This window comes from Globicephala melas, chromosome 12 (genome assembly GCF_963455315.2).
Source record: "Globicephala melas chromosome 12, mGloMel1.2, whole genome shotgun sequence".
NCBI lineage: Eukaryota > Metazoa > Chordata > Mammalia > Artiodactyla > Delphinidae > Globicephala > Globicephala melas.
Genome location: NC_083325.1, coordinates 83,523,950 through 83,546,246, shown reverse-complemented (window position 1 = coordinate 83,546,246; position 22,297 = coordinate 83,523,950). Strand labels below are relative to the sequence as shown.

The following is a 22,297-nucleotide window of genomic DNA, read 5'->3' as shown; positions in this document are numbered from 1 at the left end:
AACTACAATATGTAAAATAGATAAATGACAAGGTTCTACTGTATAGCATAGGGAGCTGTATTCAATATCTTGTGATAAACTAGAATGGAAAAGAATATGTATATATATATAACTGGAGCACTTTGCTGTACACCAGAAACTAACACAACATTCTAAATTAACTATACTCCAAAAAATAAAAATAAAAATAAATAAATAAATTAACTATACTCCAATTTAAAAAAAATAGAAGGAAAGAAAGAAAGAAGTTCTTGTTTTATAAGTTTGAGTTAAGACCAGGCTAATTTTTCTTAACCTCTTTAAAATATAGTTATGTGCTTTATTTCTTGTCTGAATTTTAAAAAACTAATTGTACATGTCATTTATTATTTGAACTATTTACTCCACATAACAAAATATTTGTTTCTTGTCAAATCTCTCTAGATGAGTACTGGCAGAATCACCCAGAACTCCATGATATTCCCATATACTATGCATCGTCTTTGGCCAAGAAGTGTATGGCGGTGTACCAGACATATGTAAACGCCATGAATGACAAAATCCGCAAACAGATCAACATCAACAATCCCTTTGTTTTCAAACATATTAGTAACCTTAAGGTGAGTGCTTGTGAAGAAAGAAGGACAGATAATACTCAAGTAAGTCGTTAGTAGTAGGAGATGCCTGACATTGATTCTGTGGCTGCATCCTTGCTGAAGTCTTATCTTTTCTGAAGCAGGCATCACTTTTCTGAGGGAAATCAAAAATTTAGCAACTGGCATTCTTTTTTGCTTAAACAAATATTGCCACCTGTTCCAAGTCTCTGCATGTTCTCAATATTTACTGTTGCTAAGTAACTTGGATTTCTCTACTCAAACCTAATCATCTTTTTCATTAGCACTGCAGATTCCATATATGAAAATGTTCATGTTTATATTTCTAGAGCATTCAATAAAATCTGACTTCCTTTAATTTAAAAAAGTTTCATTCGAACTAATGCTCTAATCATAATAAACATAATACCCCAAATAATTCAAGTAATAAGTGGTCTTCCAGTTATCAGTAGGCTCTGTTCATAAAGTATTATTTTTTAAGTTAATTGCTTAGGAATTAGAGCCAAGTTTTCCCTCGAAACAATATTAAACTTTTTAGTTAGATTTTCTGGCCAGCTCAAAATATTGATGAAGTGTACAAAGCCATCGTGAGTCTTCGGGGAAATTCTTTCAGAGTTCTCTCTTGGGTGGATAGAAACCCATTTGACTCTTCCTTTTACTTTCTGCCTGCCTGCCTGCTAGGCACTGAAAACGGTCCTAATTGTCTTTTAGCTACCGTAGAAGGTTTTGAAGTCAATGTGAACTAATTGCTTTTTATCATTTTGTTTTCATTTCATTCCCAGCCTAAATCAACTGTTTAGGGACTTAGAAATTAGACTTAAAATGTTTATTAGTCTTGTCAAGGCCCTTCCAGTCATGTGATTAACCTTTTTACCTCACTTTTCGGTATTCTTTACAAATAAGGAATGCTTTGTCAAACCTTGGTATTTAACATGCTTTTACCATTCCTTTTCTTTCTTAGAGCATGGATCATTTTGATGACATTGGTCCCAGTGTTGTAATGGCCTCCCCAGGCATGATGCAGAGTGGCTTATCCAGAGAGCTCTTCGAAAGCTGGTGTACTGATAAGAGGAATGGCGTCATTATAGCGGGATACTGTGTAGAAGGGACGCTTGCCAAGGTCAGTCAGAGCCTGAGACCATCGTGTTCTTCCTAATCAAGGCTGCAGAGGTGGCAGTATCCTCCCAGGTTTTTCCATTGAAGTAGTTCTTTAAATAGTGCAGGTTTTGATTTTTAAAAATGAGGATGGCAGTAGGCAGTTGGAGATGTTCTTAAGGTTGAAGAATGAGGTCCTCAGCTGAGTGGTTGGCACATGAAAGTTTGAGACGCACTCATCTGGTTGCAGTAAGAAAAAAAAAATGGAAGGGAATCTATTTGAGACAAACACATGGATACCCTCATCTGATGAGAAAGAGGTTTACTAATAAGTGTTCTCTTGAAAAGCTGGAGAATGTGTTTGGGTTGATTGCCCATCTTACTCGATATAAGGTGGTTGATATTAACTCTGAGGTATATAGACATTGATGTGCAAAACTTTAGAGAAAGTTTATGAATATTCCTGCATCATCTTCTCTTATCTTTTATTGATAACCTCAATTTTATTTTTTTAATACATTATGATTCCCTGCTTTAATCATTTTTATTACATTACCTTACTCTGTAAGTCACTTAGACAGTGTTGGCTGTGTATCTAAAATAGATTTCCAGAATAGAAATACATCTGTCCTTTATACAAATCCTCTTACCTGGAAAGTGACTTTTTAGAGCAGATAGTTCGGGATACAAGTGTATCTTTCTAATCATAAGTTATAATTTTCACTTCGAGGATCCCAGGTGTATTGAATTTTTGTTAATCTGCTTACTTTCCTGATTAAATGTTTGCTTGATCGAGAAAAGAAGTATTTGATATTTGCTACATCAATAGTGTTAGAATGCTTTTTGTGTTAAAGGTCCTAAACTAGTGTAAGACTTTATGGCTGGGTGAAAAAGTAGAAAATGTACCTTTTCTTTTCTAATTAGAGAGTTTATGTGTTTTGTTTTGTTTACTTTTCTTTGTTTTTTAACAGCATATCATGTCTGAACCTGAAGAAATCACTACCATGTCCGGACAGAAGCTACCACTGAAAATGTCTGTTGATTACATTTCTTTCTCTGCTCACACAGATTACCAGCAAACCAGTGAATTTATTCGTGCTTTGAAACCGCCTCATGTGGTTAGTCTGTGAATTTGATTTTCAGCATTAAAGGTTGGAAGAGGCATGCCCAGCAGCAGCTGGTTCTCAGAGCAGACACTGCCTTCCTTACAGCAGCCGGTATCGCTCTCAGCAGTGCCTTCACGTGCACTTGCATCTGACCTTTACCACTCCCCTTTGACTTAGGCAAGCTGTGTACTTCAGTCTTCTCCATTTTACATGGCATCTCTTACTCAGATCTACCAGCTCCAGTGTTCTTTTCTGCTGCGTTCTTTCTGTTTTTTTCTGCTGCCTCCCCAATAACTTAAGAGCCCTGGCTTTGCAATGTGACTGTTTTGAGTCCCAGCTCCATCCCTTACTTGCTATGTAGCCTTGGGCAAGTTACTTAACCTCTCCTTAGCTCATATGTAAATAGGGATGATAATACCTCATAAAGTTATTGTGAGGACCAAATGAGAGTACATATATCTAAAGCACGTAATAGGGTGCCTGGCAAATGGGAAATACCTATTAATGTGGAGAGAGGAGAAAGGCAAGTCATAATAGTAAAAGCTATAAAGATGCAGTTAGATGTGAAATACATTACACAGCTCCTTACTAATGTGATTTGCTTATATTTTTAAGTTTTATGTAATTATTACAGTAACAGTTATATTTTGGGGGGACTGGAGAGAGTTAAGCTAAAAAAAAGTATCTTAAATTAGAGGAACATTTATGGAGCATGAGTCTAGAAAACAGATGAAGCAATGAAGTACCCTTTCTGATTGTAGCATGTATCAAAACTTCATTCCTTTTTATGGCTGAATAATATTGCATTGTCTGTATAGACCACGTTTTGTTTATTCACCTGTTGATGGACACTTGGGTAGTTTCCACCTTTTGGCCATTGTAAATAATGCTGCCATGCACATTGGCATGTGACTATCTGTTTGAGTCCATTTTCAGTTCTTTGGGGTATATACCCAGGATTGGAATTGCTGGATCATGGGCTAATTCTGTGTTTAACTCTTTGAGGAATCACCAAACTGTTTTCCATAGCAGTTACACCATTTTACATTCCCACCAGCAATGCACAAGGGTTCCAGTTCTCCATATTCTTGTCAGCTTGTTATTTTCCCTTTTTAAAATTGTCACCATACCAGTAAGGGTGAAGTAGTATCTCTTTGTAGTTTTGATTTTCATTTCCCTGGTGACGAACGATGCTGAGCATTTTGTGTGCCCTTTTGTTCGTTTTTTAGTTTTTTCTAGCATATAGTCCTCACAGGTAGTTACCATTGGCCCTTAATGAGCAGATTCTTTGGTGGAGAAAATCCCTCACCTACTTGGCTTTATAGCACGTCAAGTTTAGTTACAGTGTAGGCAGTTCATGGGTGCCTTCTGGTGTGTGTTGTTTATGGATATCCTCCCAGATTTTAAAGCTGTGCAGGAAAAGCTGTACTGCTCTCTCTCTGGAATCACCACCTCATCTTCAGTCCCATTTTGTTGCTCTCCAGACTCTGTCTCTGCCGTCAGTTTAAATTCCTGGATTGAATTTGATGCTTACCTTCCTCCAGTAACCAAGTCAGCAAGTCTGTCCACACGATAAAATAATAGTAGTGTTGGTGGTAGTGGTAAAAATAATAGCTAGCATTTATCGAGTATTTACTGTGCGCTAGGCACTGTACTGGTGTTTTACATGTATCAAGTCGCTTACTTCTCACAACCAACGACTATTTTGTAGAAGAGAAAACAGAGATGTTAAATAACTTGCCTAGAGTTACCCAGCTAGTAAGTGGCAGCGCCAAGATCTGTGTTACAGCAGCCAGGCCCCAGAGCTGGGGCTCGTCATCTCTAGGCCATATGCCTCTGCCTGGTGGAGACACTGGACAAGCTTCTGTCAGTCCAGGCAGGCTATCATCTACCAGTAGTCTATAGGTTAAGAATGATCTGTCTTGTAAAAAATAAGTTAGGAAAATGAATTAGAAAGACTGGTAGCTAATGCAGTCGTTGTAAACACCTCTCTAAAACATGGTTTCATTTGGTTCTGGAATATTTTATATGATATTACTTTAACAAATAAAGTATCAGAAGTCATTTTTTTTCACGTAAAAAGCTTATTTTGTTAGTCTTATATTAAGAAGCCTGAAGAAAACCGTGAGCGTTTTCTGAGATAGTAGGAGTAGCAATAGTCGCGTACAAGAACCACATGCATTTAAAGCTGGTCACCTGGTCCAGCCCATTTCTAGTGTGAGCACAGAAGCCTAGAAAAAGTACAGCTTTCATAAAGTTGTGTATCTCGATAGTGGCAAAAACTGGAACAGAAAAGAAGTTTCTTTACTCTCTCTTGAAGTAGTTCCACTTAAGGATCTTTTAAAGCCAAGTAGAATGAAAACGTCACACAAGTTTGATTGACTGGAGATCCTTAAAAGTAGTAAAGTTTAATAACTTCAAGTATATCTCCATTTCATATAATTAACTAATTCAGATAACAGCCATCATTAATCTGAACTAAGGATGCTTCCCTATGCTCTTTTACAATTTACACTTTGTAGATTTTAGTCCATGGAGAACAAAATGAAATGGCCAGATTGAAAGCAGCCCTGATTCGAGAATATGAAGATAATGATGAAGTTCACATAGAGGTTCATAATCCTCGGAATACAGAAGCAGTGACCTTGAACTTCAGGGGGGAAAAACTAGCCAAGGTAAAAGGTTATGGTTTTTAATCCTGTCCATTCCAAATAGTTCCTAATCCCTTTAGGGAAATGTATACTTCTTAAGAATATCCAGCTTTTAATTAATCAAATAATGTGCTCAATGATGATTTCTGTCAATTTACTCAATATGCTGTAAGACCTTGATCCTTGTGCTTTTAGGCTTTTTCTGGTTCCACTGATTTGTTTTTCACATGGAAAATTTTCAAATAAATTAGATCTTCAGTCTGATGGCTTTTAATCCACATTCCCATTTACTTATCATACCCATGTTAGAGAGTAAACAAATGTCCATTACTGTTTTGTTTTTTTCCATTACTGTTTTTCACTATATCCAATACAGTATTCTGTCTACCTCTTGGCATTCTCCCTCAGAATCTAAAAATAGACCCATATCTAAACATAATATCTGTGGATATGATGGAATTTATAGATTTGTCTTTGCAAGAGTTAATCATTTTTGATGATGAAATATAAGGTTTTCAGAATTTAAAAAAGAAATGGTTACGAAAAAAAAACCTTACCTGGGATTTTAGAGGGATGCTATAAGAAATCTGCATTTTTACCTCCTGTTCATCAAACATCTTTTTAAGATACCTCTAAAGGAAACTTTTAAATTATCTGTCTGAAGTTTTATTTATTTATTATTTTTTTAATATTTATTTGGCTGTGTTGGGTCTTAGTTGCGGCACACAGACTCTTTGTTGTGGCACACGGGCTTCTCTCTAGTTGTGGTGCACAGGCTCAGTAGTTGCGGCGCACAGGATTACTTGTCCTGCAGCATGTGGGATCTTAGTTCCCCTACCAGGGATCAAACCGCGTCGTTCCCTGCATTGAAAGGCAGATTCTTAACCACAGGACCACCAGGGAAGTCCTGTCTGAAGTTTTAAATATCAAACGTGTTAATGAGCAACTTTACAGAATTCTATCAGTACATAATGAGCCAAATATGAGGAAGCTAATGGATGAATATCATTTCTTGCAGTTGAATTTGAGGAAAATTTGCAAAAATTAGGATGTGAGGCTCTTCTTGCCAAAGAAGAGCAAATGGTTGTATTTACTTCTGAATCTTACTGTCCACAAAACTTTCCAGGGGCCAGTTTAATGGAAGAGATGTTATACCTGTAGAGAAATATATTCTATAGGTATAAGAATATTTACAGTTGGGAATCTAGAACGGTACTTCCCAAACTCTACTGATTGCAGTGTGGGAAGAAAAAGAAAGTTTTTCAGTCAATTGAGGAGAAGCCGAGTTGAACAAAATTAAGCTGAGTTTATAGCGAGACTTTGCAGAGTTTTTATTAGGCCATTGTGCATTATAAATCCTCAAGAAATACAGTATACAGCATTAAAAAAATTTTTTTTTCACATCTTTATTGGAGTATAAATGCATTACAATGTTGTGTTAGTTTCTGCTGTATAACAAAGTGAATCAACTATATGTATACATATATCCCCATATCCCCTCCCTCCTGCGTCTCCCTCCCACCCTCCCTATCCCACCCCTCTAGGTGATCACAAAGCACCTAGCTGATCTCCCTGTGCTATGTGGCTGCTTCCAACTAGCTATGTATTTTACATTTGATGGTGTATCTATGTCAATGCTACCCTCTCACTTCATCCCAGCTTCCCCCTCCCCCGCCCCATTCACTCAAGTCCATTCTCTACATCTTTGTCTTTATTCCTGCCCTGCCACTAGGTTCATCAGTCCCCTTTTTTAAATGCCATATATATGCATTAGCATATGCTGTTTTTTTTTCTCTTTCTGACATACTTCACTCTGTATGACAGATTCTAGGTCCATCCACCTCACTACAAATAATTTAATTTCTTTCCTTTTTATGGCTGAGCAATATTTCATTGTATATATGTGCCACATCTTCCTTATCCATTCATCTGTCAATGGACACTTAGGTTGCTTCCATGTCCTGGCTATTGTAAATAGTGCTGCAGTGAACATTGTGGTATGTATATCTTTTTGAATTATGGTTTTCTCAGGGTACATGCCCAGTAGTGGGATTGCTGGGTCATATGGTAGTTCTATTTGTAGTTTTTTAAGGAACCTCCATACTGTTCTCCATAGTGGCTATATCAATTTACATTCCCACCAACAGTGCAGGAGGGTTCCCTTTTCTCTGCACCCTCTCCAGCATTTATTGTTTGGAGATTTTTTGATGATGGCCATTCTGACCGGTGTGAGGTGATACCTCATTGTGGTTTTGATTTGCATTTCTCTAATGATTAGGATGTTGAGCATCTTTTTTTTTTTTTAACATCTTTATTGGGGTATAATTGCTTTACAATGGTGTGTTAGTTTCTGCTTTATAACAAAGTGAATCAGTTATACATATACATATGTTCCCATATCTCTTCCCTCTTGCATCTCCCTCCCTCCCACCCTCCCTATCCCACCCCTCCAGGCGGTCACAAAGCACCGAGCTGATCTCCCTGTGCTGAGCTGATCTCCCTGTGCTATGCGGCTGCTTCCCACTAGCTATCTACCTTACGTTTGGTAGTGTATATATGTCCATGCCTCTCTCTCGCTTTGTCACAACTCACCCTTCCCCCTCCCCATATCCTCAAGTCCGTTCTCTAGTAGGTCTGTGTCGTTATTCCTGTCTTACTCCTAGGTTCTTCGTGACATTTTTTTTTTCTTAAATTCCATATATATGTGTTAGCATACAGTATTTGTCTTTCTCTTTCTGACTTACTTCACTCTGTATGACAGACTCTAGGTCTATCCACCTCATTACAAATAGCTTGATTTCGTTTCCTGTTATGGCTGAGTAATATTCCATTGTATATATGTGCCACATCTTCTTTATCCATTCATCCGATGATGGGCACTTAGGTTGTTTCCGTCTCTGGGCTATTGTAAATAGAGCTGCAATGAACATTTTGGTACATGACTCTTTGAATTATGGTTTTCTCAGGGTATATGCCCAGTAGTGGGATTGCTGGGTCATATGGTAGTTCTATTTGTAGTTTTTTAAGGAACCTCCATACTGTTCTCCATAGTGGCTGTACCAATTCACATTCCCACCAGCAGTGCAGGAGGGTTCCCTTTTCTCCACACCCTCTCCAGCATTTATTGTTTCTAGATTTTTTTGATGATGGCCATTCTGACTGGTGTGAGATGATATCTCATTGTAGTTTTGATCTGCATATCTCTAATGATTAATGATGTTGAGCATTCTTTCATGTGTTTCTTGGCAGTCTGTATATCTTCTTTGGAGAAATGTCTATTTAGGTCTTCTGCCCATTTTTGGATTGGGTTGTTTGTTTTTGTGATATTGAGCTGCATGAAGTGCTTGTATATTTTGGAGATTAATCCTTTGTCAGTTGCTTCATTTGCAGATATTTTTCCCATTCTGAGGGTTGTCTTTTCATCTTGTTTATGGTTTCCTTTGCTGTGCAAAAGCTTTTAAGTTTCATTAGGTCCCATTTGTTTATTTTTGTTTTTGTTTCCCTTACTCTAGGAGGTGGGCCAAAAAGGATCTTGCTATGATTTATGTCATAGAGTCTTCTGCCTATGTTTTTCTCTAAGAGTTTTAAAGACCACTTTAGGTCTTTAATCCATTTTGAATTTATTTTTGTGTGTGGAGTTAGGGTGTGTTCTAATTTCATTCTTTTACATGTAGCTGCCCATTTTTCCCAGTACCACTTATTGAAGAGACTGTCTTTTCTCCGTTGTATATTCTTGCCTCCTTTGTCAAAGATAAGGCAACCATATGTGTGTGGGTTTATCTCTGGGCTTTCTATCCTGTTCCATTGATCTATATTTCTGTTTTTGTGCCAGTACCATGCTGTCTTGATTACTGTAGCTTTGTTGTATAGTCTGAAGTCAGGGAGCCTGATTCCTCCAGCTCCATTTTTCTTTCTTAAGATTGCTTTGGCTATTTGGGGTCTTTTGTGTTTCCATACAAATTGTAAAATTTCTTGTTCTAGTTCTGTGAAAAATGCCATTGGTAATTTGATAGGGATTGCATTGATTGAACCTGTAGATTGCTTTGGGTAATATAGTCATTTTCACAATATTGATTCTTCCAATCCAGGAGCATGGTATATCTCTCCAACTGTTTATGTTCTCTTTGATTTCTTTCATCAGTGTTTTATAGTTTTCTGAGTACAGGTCTTTTGCGTCCTTAGGTAGCTTTATTCCCAGGTATTTTATTCTTTCTGTTGTGATGGTAAATGGGATTGTTTCCTTTTCTCTTTATGATCTTTTGTTGTTAGTGTATAGGAATGCAAGAGATTTCTGTGCATTAATTTTGTATCCTGCCACCTTACCAAATTCCTTGATTAGTTCTAGTAGTTTTCTGGTGATATCTTTAGGATTTTATATGTATAATATTGTGTCTTCGGCAAACAGTGACAGTTTTACTTCTTCTTTTCCAATTTGGATTCCTTTTATTTCTTTTTCTTCTCTAATTGCTGTGGCTAGGACAATACTATGTTGAATAATAGTGGTGAGAGTGGACATCCTTGTCTTGTTCCTGATCTAGAGGAAATGTTTTCAGTTTTTCACCATTGAGAATGATATTTGTGTGAGTTTGTCATATATGACTTATTATGTTGAGGTAGGTTCCCTGTTTGCCCACTTTCTGGAGATTTTTTACCATAAATGGGTGTTGAATTTTGTCAAAAGCTTTTTCTGCATCTGTTGAGATGATCATATGGTTTTTCTCCTTCAATTTGTTAATATGGTGTATCACAGTGATTGTTTTGCATATATTGAAGAATCCTTGCATCCCTGGGATAAATCCCACTTGATCATGGTGTATGATGCTTTTAGTGTGTTGTTGGATTCTATTTGCTAGTATTTTGTTGAGGATTTTTGTGTCTATGTTCATCAGTGATATTGGCCTGTAATTTTCTTTTTTTGTGATATGTTTGTCTGGTTTTGGTACCAGGGTGATAGTGGCCTCTCAGAATGAGTTTGGGAGTGTTCCTCCCTCCACAATTTTTTGGAAGAGTTTGAGAAGGATAGGTATTAACTCTTGTCTAAATGTTTGGTAGAATTCGCCTGTGAAGCCATCTGGTCCTGCACTTTTTTTTGTTGGAAGATTTTAAATTACAGTTTCAATTTCATTACCTGTGACTGGTCTATTTATATTTTCTAATTCTTCCTGGTTCAATCCTGGAAGGTTGTACTTTTCCAAGAATTTGTCTATTTCTTCCAGGTTGTCCATTTTATTGGCCTATAGTTGCTTGTAGTAGTCTCTTATGATCTTTTATATTTCTGCAGTGTCAGTTGTAATCTCTCCTTTTTCATTTCTAATTTTATTGATTTGCATCCTCTCCCTATTTTTCTTTTTTTTTTAAATATATTTTTTATTTATTTATGTATTTATTTTTGGCTGTGTTGGGTCTTCGTTTCTGTGCGAGAGCTTTCTCCAGTTGCCGCGAGCGGGGGCCACTCTTCATCGCGGTGCGCAGGCCTCTCACTATCACGGCCTCTCTTGTTGCGGAGCACAGGCTCCAGATGCGCAAGCTGAGTAGTTGTGGCTCACGGGCCCAGTTGCTCCGCGGCATGTGGGATCTTCCCAGACCAGGGCTCGAACCCGTGTCCCCGGCATTGGCAGGCAGATTCTCAACCACTGCACCACCAGGGAAGCCCTCCCTATTTTTCTTGATGAGTCTAGCTAAAGGTTTAACATTTTGTTTATGAAAGAACCAGCTATTAGTTTTATTGATCTTGGCTATTGTTTTCTTTGTTTCTATTTAATTTATTTTTGCTCTGATCTTTATGATTTCTTTCCTTCTGCTAACTTTGGGTTTTCTGTGTCTAGTTTCTTTAGGTGTAAGGTTAGATTGTTTATTTGAGATTTTTCTTGTTTCTTGAAGTGAGCCTGAATTGCTATGAACTTCCCTCTTAGAACTTCTTTTGCTGTAAAAAAAATTTTTTTGACTCTAGAACTGAAAACACACTTTAGGTATATGTGTCATTTTTATATTTAACTTTATACAGGCATAGAGAAACTGTTGTCAATATCTGTTTCCCCAAATGTAGCTTTGTATTAGAGTGTTGTTCTGTTATTTTAGCCATATTTTTATTTAAAATCATTAGCTATAGTTATTTTTCTTCCACAAGTGTAATAACCTTGCTTCGGGAGAAGTCAGATTTATTAAGGCAGCCATCCTCAGGCATGTAAAACAGAAACTAAGAAGGAGGTAAAGAAATCAGATCCACAAAAACTATCAAAAAACCCATGCAGTTTACCATCGAGAATTGTCAGGCCAAGCAGTTGTGTGCGTGGTAAGAAATCAGCATGTTGGGAACTAGCACACAGCTGAATAAAGAAAGAAACTGAGGCTGGCAGCAGAGGGTGAAGCCAGAAGAACCACTCAGCCTTGTTCTCCAAGGTACTTGGTTCTCCCGGCAGACACCTCATTAGCATCCGGGATGTCACTGCACTGAAATCAGCCTCCTTAAGTCACCAGCATTTAAGGAGAAAAAAACGCCGACAAACCATGTGAAACAGAGCTAGGTCCCATTATAGTTACAAGAGCAAATGTTACCACTGCCTCACCGCCATCTGCCCTTAACTGATGAAAGGTAAACAAATACGAAATATAAGGTCTTTGTCCCCTTTGAGTTCATTTCTTTGTAGCTGAGAAAAGTTATATTTAAGAATGTTGGATTTCATGTTTGTAAGAGTTTTGTTTGTTTGTTTGGTGTTATTGTTAGTTTCTGAACAGTCAGTCAGTACTCTCTTCTCTTAAAAAATGCTCCCCCTCAGTTGTATGAGCTCATCCATACCTGTCTTTACAGACCTTTCTATTCAGAGATGCTGCTGCTTTTTGGATCTGGCATGGCCTTGCATCTTTGTATTTTGGGGCTCCTCCAGGTACAGGGTTGAGAGCCAGCCTGAGGGAGCCACGCACGTCTGGCCCTCGGTTGCTGTCCTTCCCACCATGCTGTCTCTGTTGAGAGATTTTTTTGTTTTGTTTTGTTTTGTTTTTGCGGTATGCGGGCCTCTCACTGTTGGGGCCTCTCCCGCCACGGAGCACAGACTCCGGACGCGCAAGCTCAGCGGCCATCTCACAGGCCCAGCCGCTCCGTGGCATGTGGGATCTTCCCAGACTGGGACACGAACCCGTGTCCCCTGCATCAGCAGGCGGACTCTCAACCACTGCGCCACCAGGGAAGCCCTGTTGAAAGCTTTTTTAAGCCCCAGCACCCAGTAGGTTTACTTGGTTGCTGAACTGATTGGAACTGACGGAACCTAACCATTCTTGCCAGGTCTGCCCCCGTGAGTCTTGCCTTTGGTCTCTTGGTAACCTTGTTACTGCCCTGGTCGTAGAGGTATATAACATTTTATATTTTTCATGTTCAGATTCATGGGTTGTTTTCATGGTTCAAATGGTCATGATTGAGTCCCTGAATAATTAATTTCATTTTACAAGATTCTGTTCTCTTCAAATTGTTTTGGTTTTTTTTTTTCTTTTTAATAGGTCATGGGCTTTTTAGCAGACAAAAAACCAGAACAGGGCCAGCGGGTCTCAGGAATACTTGTTAAAAGAAACTTTAATTATCACATACTTTCTCCTTGTGACCTCTCTAGTAAGTATACTATTAAATGTCAAATGTAATTTGATTTTAGCATTTAAAGAAAATCTTCAAAAACTTCTCTTACCCTGTGGCCAAATCTTAAGTAACAGCCAAATAACGAAGTATAAATAGTTGAAACTTAATAATCTAGTTATAGCTTCATTTGAAAAAAAATCTTCCTTGAACTATTACAATATTTAAATAACATTTTCTTAAGTGGAAACATAAGTTCCCCTGTAAGACAGATTGACTACTGCCTTCTGAAGCCTGTCTTCTACCTTTCTCCATGGAATACTGCTACTTTTATTTCCTGAAGTAATTGTGGACTCCCCACACAGGCTTTTTTGGTTTTTATGACCTGTAGTGTTAAGTTGCTTGCTGAGCCTGTGTTTTATGCACGTGTAAATGCTAAGCTGTCATTACTTTTGCAGTAACTACGATATTATCTTCAAGTAAATAACTGTGCTCAATTTTATTTATATGGCACTAATAAATTAAAAGTGCTTTATCAAGGAATAAGAAATAGCAGCAGTGTTTAGGTGTTCAACTGTGAGATAAGCCAACTGTCAGCTTTCAGACTATCACACAGTAGAATATAACTTGTTCCATTAACAGTTGTCGAGGTCTTACTGTATGCCAGGCATTGTGCTAAGTGCTGGAGGACTAGAGAGGTACTAAGAAGCACAGTCCCAGCCCTTGAGAAACTGTCTGTTGAGAGAAACCATCCTGTGAAGAGCTAATCACAGTATTGACCCGGGACATACAGAAGTGCAAGATAACATGTAAGGAGAGAATGGGCCTAGAAGGGTTGGGAAAAGCATTGCATACCAGGTAGCTCTCTTGCCAGGTGGTGAAGGTTAGCTAACCAGAAGAGATGGCAGAGGACAGCTGGCTTACTGGCTTGGAGATGTTAGGGACCAGATGTGTCTTGGAGAATGAGAGTGCCTTCTTATGGCTGAAGTACAAGCTAACTGTTGGCCAGGGTGGGCGGAGGGGGAGGAGTGTAGGATGGGAACCAACTGTGGAGCACTTTGTTAGCTTGACAAGCATGTTCTCACATACTTTCCTTTTACTTCTCTTCTCTTGACTCCTGGTATGTGTTTGCAAATTGTATTTTGTGAGACTAGTGTTGTTTCCTAAAGTATATTTATTCTAATTTCCTCTCCAGATTATACTGACTTGGCCATGAGCACTGTAAAGCAGACCCAAGCCATTCCATATACTGGTCCTTTTAATTTGCTTTATTACCAGCTGCAGAAATTGACAGGTGTGTATATTTATTGACATTCACTTAACTGTTTTCTGGTTTTGAGTAAGATAATTATATATCTAGGAAAGGATGTTAATTTTGGTATTTGTGTCAGAATTGCACAAATTTTCTTTGTACTTTACTTGGTCATGTTATTACCACCTTCAGGTGAAAATTTTGAATATACACTGATAAACAATTTTTAAATCTCATAATACCTCTTATTATGATCCACTTAAAATTCTAAAATTGTCAGTAGTCTTTGCTTCTTGTGTTTAAAATCTACTTTAACTACTATACCTAGAATTTATCATAATTTCTTTTCTTTGTTCAGTGAAAATAATTTTTCTGGTTCCATCAGTACAAACCCTTACAGCACGTTATATAAGAGTGCATGACCACTGGCCAAAGGCCAGTAAAAAGTAAACCTATTCTGTTTCTATATTAGACCATTTTGAATTAGAGATTTTTGTGTATTAACATCATGAGAGGTGAAGAGTTAAGTTAAAAGGCGTGGGCTCTCTCTGATAAGCAAGAACACTTCAGATCACAAAGTTACGCTTTCTATGAATATGCTGTTTGTAATTCATACAGTGAAGTACTGCCATAAAATAAAACAGTAGAATGTATCTTTTTTTACTTCAGAACCCCATGTTAGAATTATAGGTTATAACACAGGAAGTTAATAAAATACATCTGAATTAATCCTTAACTAAGAAGTTACTACTGGGAAGACCAGAAAAGCCTTGTCTTAGACAACGGAATTTCCTTGTAGAACCTTTAAACTTATGAAGACAGATGGTAGAAGTGATGTAGTTGATGAGGTTCGTGTTAAATTTTAAGATGCTAGTCACTAAATCCCTTGTACAAACATAGGTGTTTGACAGTCACCAAAGTTTGCAACTGATAAGATGTTTAATGTCCAAGGTAAATCCTATCTAGTTATATGAATATTTATAATACATGTTGAGATCTTTTAGTTGCTATAAGCAATTAATATAAAACTTTGCTACTTGGGCTTCCCTGGTGGCGCAGTGGTTGAGAGTACACCTGCCGATGCAGGGGACATGGGTTCGTGCCCTGGTCCGGGAAGATCCCACATGCCACGGAGCCTGCGCGTCTGTAGCCTGTGCTCCGCAACGGGAGAGGCCACAACAGAGAGAGGCCCACGTACCGCAAAAAAAAAAAAACTTTGCTACTTAAAATCTGCCTATACACAAGTTATTAAATTTTTTTCATTGTGTATCACCTTATTTCAGCTGTCTCTATAAACAAATGAATAATTATACTCTAGAAGATTATTTTAAAAATTTTTTTATGCTGGCTTTCTCAAAAAATTTTTATTTATATACAATTTTGAAAGGTTACTTTCCATTTACAGTTATCACAAAATATTGGCTGTATTCCCTGTGTTGTACACTACATCCTTGAGCCTGTCTTACACCCAGTAGTCTGTACCTCCCACTCCCCACCCTTATATTGCCACCCCCAAAAAAACTTATATACATCTTACAACTTCTTTTTTTCAGGTGATGTAGAAGAATTAGAAATTCAAGAAAAACCTGCTTTGAAAGTGTTCAAAAATATTACTGTAATACAGGAACCAGGAATGGTGGTATTAGAAGTAAGATCATTTACCTAAACAAGAAGGGGAAAAAAGTTTTGAGTTCACATGTAAATGTAGAGAAAATTGGGTTCTTCCCAGTCAGGAAAAAAATTGTTGGAAAATATATATGTGTATATTTTTCTTTCTAAGATCAACATTAAATATAACATAACTAAGCATTTTCTATATAGTTACAGTAGCATGGAAACTAATAATAAATTAAGACAATATTTAGTATGTGAAATGAGCAGAGGTCTCTCATCTGAGTGAGTCTTAACAGATTTTGTGGTACCACAGGTGTCTTCTGTTATATCAAAAGGTCTTAAAATTATCAAGATAAAAATATAATTCTGTTACTTTAAAGCAAACAAACTTGTCATGCAACACTTCTTAAGAGAGTGGAATTCTGAAGATTCAAATAAGCAACATTAAAATGACCCAAATCCACAAAGGCTAGAAATCATTAATTTAGGTAAATGTGGTTGCCACTGTTAGAATTTTAAATCCATACTGGTACAATTTAGAACCCAGACACCAAATGACTTTGATGGTTGATTTTAATAGATTAGCATCCGTTAAGTTTAAAGAAGGACTTTCAAAGTGAATCCTGGAACTGAGTGATACAGGGAGATACTTTGTTGCTCTGCCTAAAGGTTGAATGTAAATTTCCCAGCTATATGGTCAACTATTCTGTCATACATATTATTTTTTAAAACAGAAAAAGATCTGTCAGCTCTGGTTCCACTGCAGTTCACTGATTTAAGTCTGAATTTGATTTATAAGGCTAAAGGTAACTGGAGAAATTATCAAGAGGAATAGTTATCTATAACATGAAGTTACATACAATAATATATAAAGTGTTACCTGAGAAAGGGGAAAGGTTGTTAGAGACATTAGTTTGGTTCTTGCTACCAAATAGTATTAGAGAATGCATTTTTTATTCCCTAGAATTAACAGATCAAAGAAGATCTTAGAGGAAGTTTTTCAGGTGACTCGTGTTGCTCGTAAAAGTACTCTTTGGAGAGAGAATTAAAAGAAGGGGGTTACTCATTCCTGAAGTAATTCATCTGGTCTCACCCTAACCTGGTGGACATGGAAAACTTTCTTAGAGCAGCGGGCACATGGCACAGTGTCAGGGGATCTTAGGCTTTATGTGAGAAACAAAAGTAAAACTTTAAAAATATTACTGTCTGTGCTACTAAAATATAGTGACTAGGAATTTGAGTTTGAGTCACAGAACCAGCAATTAATTACTGCTTATGTTATCTTGCGTAAGTTACTTTTGAGTCAGTTTACTCCTTTATGATGAAGATGTGAGAGTTAAATGAGATAATGCATATAAGACACTTGCCACAAAGGACATGCTCCGTACATTTTAGTGTTGTTTAAAAAAAAAAAATTAGAGAATTCCAGCATTACTAATTAATTTCAATAAACAAAGGGTTTACTGAAATTAATTAGTAATGCTAATCAATTTGAGAAAACAGTTGATTTCAGTGAAATGCTAGAAGCAATAATCCCACACGTATAGTCCGTGGATGGGTGGTAGTGATTGCAGTTTTGGGGGTTGGCTGGGTTGTACCTCCCTAATTCTGCCTCTTGCTTTTCAGTGGCTGGCAAACCCTTCCAATGATATGTATGCAGATACAGTAACAACCGTGATATTAGAAGTCCAGTCAAACCCGAAAATAAGGAAAGGTACAGAATTACTTCATTTTTATCACTTCTTTCATTTCTCCCATGGTTCTTTGACATAAAAAGCAGAAAACAAGAGTCCTAAAGAACTTAAAATACCCTGATTTTTTCATCCCTGTAACTTTTAAGATATGATACATGCATAACAATGTGTATTACTAATATTTTACTCTTTGTCCTGAGTCTTCGTTCATGCTATAAAAACGTGGCTGCAGTTAACACGAAGATAAGAATCTCTTAGTAACGGTCCTCTTAGAAACAATTTAATCAGAAATTCCAAAATATTGCTGAATTGAGCCAGAATGTCTAATAGGAAAATATGCTGCTATATTTGTGTTGAATAAAACTTGTTGAATAGAATGGAATTTCCACATGGGACAATTTTGCAGTAACTTTCTTTCCTTTTCTAAGAAGCAATTTTCAATCAAAGAAAACACCAATGAAAATATTTTTGTGTCATTTCTTTATAGTTTGATTTTGTTTTATACATAATTCAGTGTAACACATTACGGTGCACATATACGGTAGCCCTTTGTGTTCCTGTGGGAAGAAGCCACCCTTGAAGTATTCCAGGAAGCCTCACATGGCAACAGGTCTCTGATAGAATATTTTTGTTTCTTAAAATTTTTTTTATAAGTAAGCAAATAGTTAGTTCTTTGATTTCAGGAGAAAGAAAGCTTGGGTAACCACTTCATAATCCATCTGCTTGTAATTGGTCACATCTATAACATGAAACTAATAAATGCCTAGACAAATCTAAATTATTCATCTAAGTTACTGGTAAGTTTTTGAATTTGAATAATAGTCATTGTAAAATTACAATTTGGACACTATTTGATCATTTTAGTTGAATTAATTAGTGGGTAATGGATGCCCCTGTGTGCCTGTAACATAAGAGATGGAGCTGTGCATTCCTACAAGCCACAGAAGAACGTCACACCTTGGATTCTCACATGATGTTCAGTCTCACAGTCTTCACCCGGGGGTACAAGTACATTCATGCCAGAACAGTTTTAAAGGCAGTTGTCCGTTTTCTGTTATTATTTTACATTTTTCATATCTTAGTTGGTAAAAATATAAAAATGGGGGGCTAGGTGGGAAAGAGGACCTTTTACCAAGGTCATAACTAATTCGTGGTGCAAAGTTAGGAGCAGCGAAGTGGGGGACAGGATTAAGTGCAGAGACCAGGAGTGAGAGATCAAGGCTGGAGCACATGAGCCGGCCCACCTCCCCACGCTGACACCCAGCTCTCCAAGAACATGGCCCCTTCGCTTCGTAGCATGGTCTCGTTCACTTGGAATCGAACGCTTCTGAACTGAATTGTGTTTTAACCTCCAAGGTTGCTTTCTGTTCATTAAATTCTGATAACTCTTTTGTAAAATGAAGTCAGATATTTATACTTTACTGAAAAATGAAATTTCTATGCAAAAATGACACTTTTCCAAGGCCAGTTAGGATGTTGTGTGGTCTTCGGGGATGTTAAGTACCTGAGCTCCTCTAAGCCCATTTCCGCACTGGGTGGCAGAAGAGGGGACCCAGCGCGTGTTGGTGTGAGATTGTCAGCTATGTTGTCAGGATGTCATCTGCTGTTCCAATGAAGACTCCACCTAATGACTGTGCTGAAAAACCGAAAAGGTGCTGTGGTTTAACAGATAATCACCAAATATTTAATGTCTGTTGTACAGGAAGGAATACATGAGCTATCGTTGCTTGGTTTGACTTTATCTTGGGTATTTCTCTTAGCGCTCTGGTCCAAAGTGAAAATATACCTTTACTCTGATCTGCACTAGTGGAACTAAAAATGATCATCCTGCTATTAGTGATCCATCTTAAACTAATTATAAAAACATTAGTTCACTAAGTTAAGCCTCTGGGCATTTCGGGAGAGGTTCATTGCTGAGAAGTCAGAACAGGCATTTTCCATGAGTGACTGTAAAAGCTAACTGGCTGCCTCATATTGCCTGGTTTCTCCCCACTTTGTGGCGTATCGAGAGTGGGATTTTATACTCTTCTGGGTAATGAGGTGCTTCCTTATTTTCTTTTCTTTTTTTTTGCTGTACGCGGGCCTCTCACTGTTGTGGCCTCTCCCGTTGCGGAGCACAGGCTCCGGACGCGCAGGCTCAGCGGCCATGTCTCACGGGCCCAGCCGCTGCGCGGCATGTGGGACCTTCCCGGACCGGGGCACGAACCCGTGTCCCCTGCATCGGCAGGCGGACTCTCAACCACTGCGTCACCAGGGAAGCCCCCCTTTTTTCTTTTAACAGTCATTTGACAGATGCTTACTGAGCACCTGCTATTTAGTGGGTATTATTCTAGGTGCTTAGGGTACATCCATGAACAAAGCAAACAGATGCTGGCCCTGTAGGAGCTGACGCTCTAATGAGGGCTGGGCAGCTTGATCGGGTTTGGAGTGGGCACAGATGCGTAGGGCTTTGTCGGCCGTTTTAAGGCTCTGGACTTGTAGTCAGAGTGAAATGGGTTACATTGTAGGGTTTTTTAATTACTCTGGTGTTTATTGAGAGGAGATTGTTAGGAGGGCAAGTATGAAAGCTGACAGGTTCCAGTGAGGAGCTTTTGTGGTCATGCAGGTGGGAGATAGAGGCTCAGGCCAGGGTGGAAGTGGTGTAGGTAGCAGAAAGTGGTTGGATTCTGGAGAAAGTAAAGCCAGCAGTATTTCCTGAAAGATTAAATATGGAGCGTGAGAAAGGAAACAGACAAGGTGAATTTTAAAGAGATAAGACAGTGACCCGAGGTGTGAATATGATACATCAGTATGGAAAGTTGTCCCCCGTGGGGCTAAGTTATTAAACAGGGGTTTAATTAGTAGTACTTGCTCCTTCAGAAGATGAAAAAGTATCACAAGGACTAGCACATACCCTGTCTTCAAAGTTGAGGGTGTTCATTCTGTATATTTATCATTTAAACTAATTGGCTGTATCCTATCCAAATTTGATATTTTAACATGTTAGAGCAGAGTCAGCAGCTATGGCCCCTGAGCCAAATCCAGTCCTCCACCTGATTTTTGTAAATAAAGTTTTATTGAAACACAGCTATGGGACTTCCCTGGCAGTCCAGTGGTTAAGACGCCGTGCTTCCACCCGCAGGGGTCACAGGTTCGATCCCTGGTCAAGAAACTAAGATCCCACATGCCGCATGTCATGGCCAAAATGTTTAAAAAAAAGAAAGAAAGAAACAGCCAGCCCCATTTGTTTATATGCCATCTAATGCTGCTGTCTGAGCTACCACCGCAGGGTTGAGTAGTTGCAGCAGAGACCATGTGGTCCACAAAGCTTAAGATACGATCTGGCCATGTACGGAAAAAGTTGGCCAGCTCTATTCTAGAAACACTCACTTCTGTGAAACACTCTGATTCTTCTTTGATATTTGCTCCCTTTTGACATTTGCTCCCTTTTCATTTCTTAGCCTGCTGACACTTTGGTCCAGATTCTGGAAATACAATTATATCTGTATCTGTGTGTGTGTTTAGCTCCAACTTCCATTTATATATAGTCCCCCTGTTCTCACTGAGGACACATGAGAAATCTTATACATTTTCCAAATGTATTCTTTAATGTCCTTATATCCCTTTACATTCTTCTGTTTCACACTGTACCTGTTTTCAGCATGGCTGTGCCCTGTTTTGACACATAGACCTAAGGGCAGATACATGTATGTGTACGAGTGTATGACTTCACATTTAGTATAATCTCATGTATCTGAGGAGTTTGTCATAAACATTAGTAATAAATATATACACACACTTTGAGAAATTTTTTTTTTTTTTTTTTTTTTTTTTGCTGTACGTGGGCCTCTCACTGTTGTGGCCTCTCCCATTGCGGAGCACAGGTTCCGGACGCGCAGGCTCAGCGGCCATGGCTCACGGGCCCAGCCGCTCCGCGGCATGTGGGATCTTCCCGGACCGGGGCACGAACCCACGTCCCCTGCATCGGCAGGCGGACGCTCAACCACTGCGCCACCAGGGAAGCCCTGGAAAATTTCTTTTAATAGACAATTTCATAGCTTAGATGTTTGCTTTTTAATAATGTGTTTTATGAGATTGTTTTTACATGTCAGCTAATTGCTTAATACTTAACAGAATTGATTATAATTAAAGTATAAAAGTTTTATTATATCGTTTTCTTGGCTGGCATTTAGTTACTTGTATATTCAATTAAAACCGATGAATTTAAAATTAGAGTGACTATGGTCTGAACTATAGAACAATTTAGGAGAAATGACAACTTGGCTCTTTTCCACGTAGAGTAGATTCATCACAGTCAACTTGAGAACATACACATTACTCCAAAAAGTAACATTGTGTATCTTTTAGCTATAACTCCCCACACTCCCCACTCTCCCCAACTCAAGGCAACCACTAACCTACTTCTGTCTCTCTGGATTTACCTATTCTGGACATTTCATATAAATGGAATCCTACAAAAGGTAGTCTTTTGCGTCTGGTTTCTTTGACTTAGCATAATGTTTTCAAGGTTCATCCATGTCTTTCATAAACAACCTCTCCTGGCCATGTGTTGTGTTTTTATTGACACTCTAAGGTTAAAACCTGAAACTATGACATTTGAATTTACTAATGAACAGCCGGTGAGCTTTTCATGCCCGGGGGATTGTAAAAATATAGAATTGTGTGGCTGAATTCAACTACATAAACAACAAGCATAAAGACTTTAAAAAAAAAAAAGTTAATCCATGTCAT

At 38.1% G+C, this 22,297-nt stretch overlaps 1 protein-coding gene across 1 annotated transcript in view; it reads left to right on the top strand.

Moving 5' to 3' along the window:
• The window catches only part of CPSF3 (cleavage and polyadenylation specific factor 3), a 43,772-nt gene that overhangs the window by 16,024 nt on the left and 5,451 nt on the right, over window positions 1-22,297 (top strand). Inside the window, exons 8-15 of the mRNA XM_030844558.3 lie at window positions 424-599; window positions 1,555-1,713; window positions 2,660-2,806; window positions 5,317-5,469; window positions 12,937-13,045; window positions 14,202-14,300; window positions 15,812-15,906; window positions 17,499-17,586. Coding sequence (XP_030700418.1) covers window positions 424-599; window positions 1,555-1,713; window positions 2,660-2,806; window positions 5,317-5,469; window positions 12,937-13,045; window positions 14,202-14,300; window positions 15,812-15,906; window positions 17,499-17,586 — 1,026 coding nt within the window. The remainder of the gene's footprint in view (window positions 1-423; window positions 600-1,554; window positions 1,714-2,659; window positions 2,807-5,316; window positions 5,470-12,936; window positions 13,046-14,201; window positions 14,301-15,811; window positions 15,907-17,498; window positions 17,587-22,297) is intronic.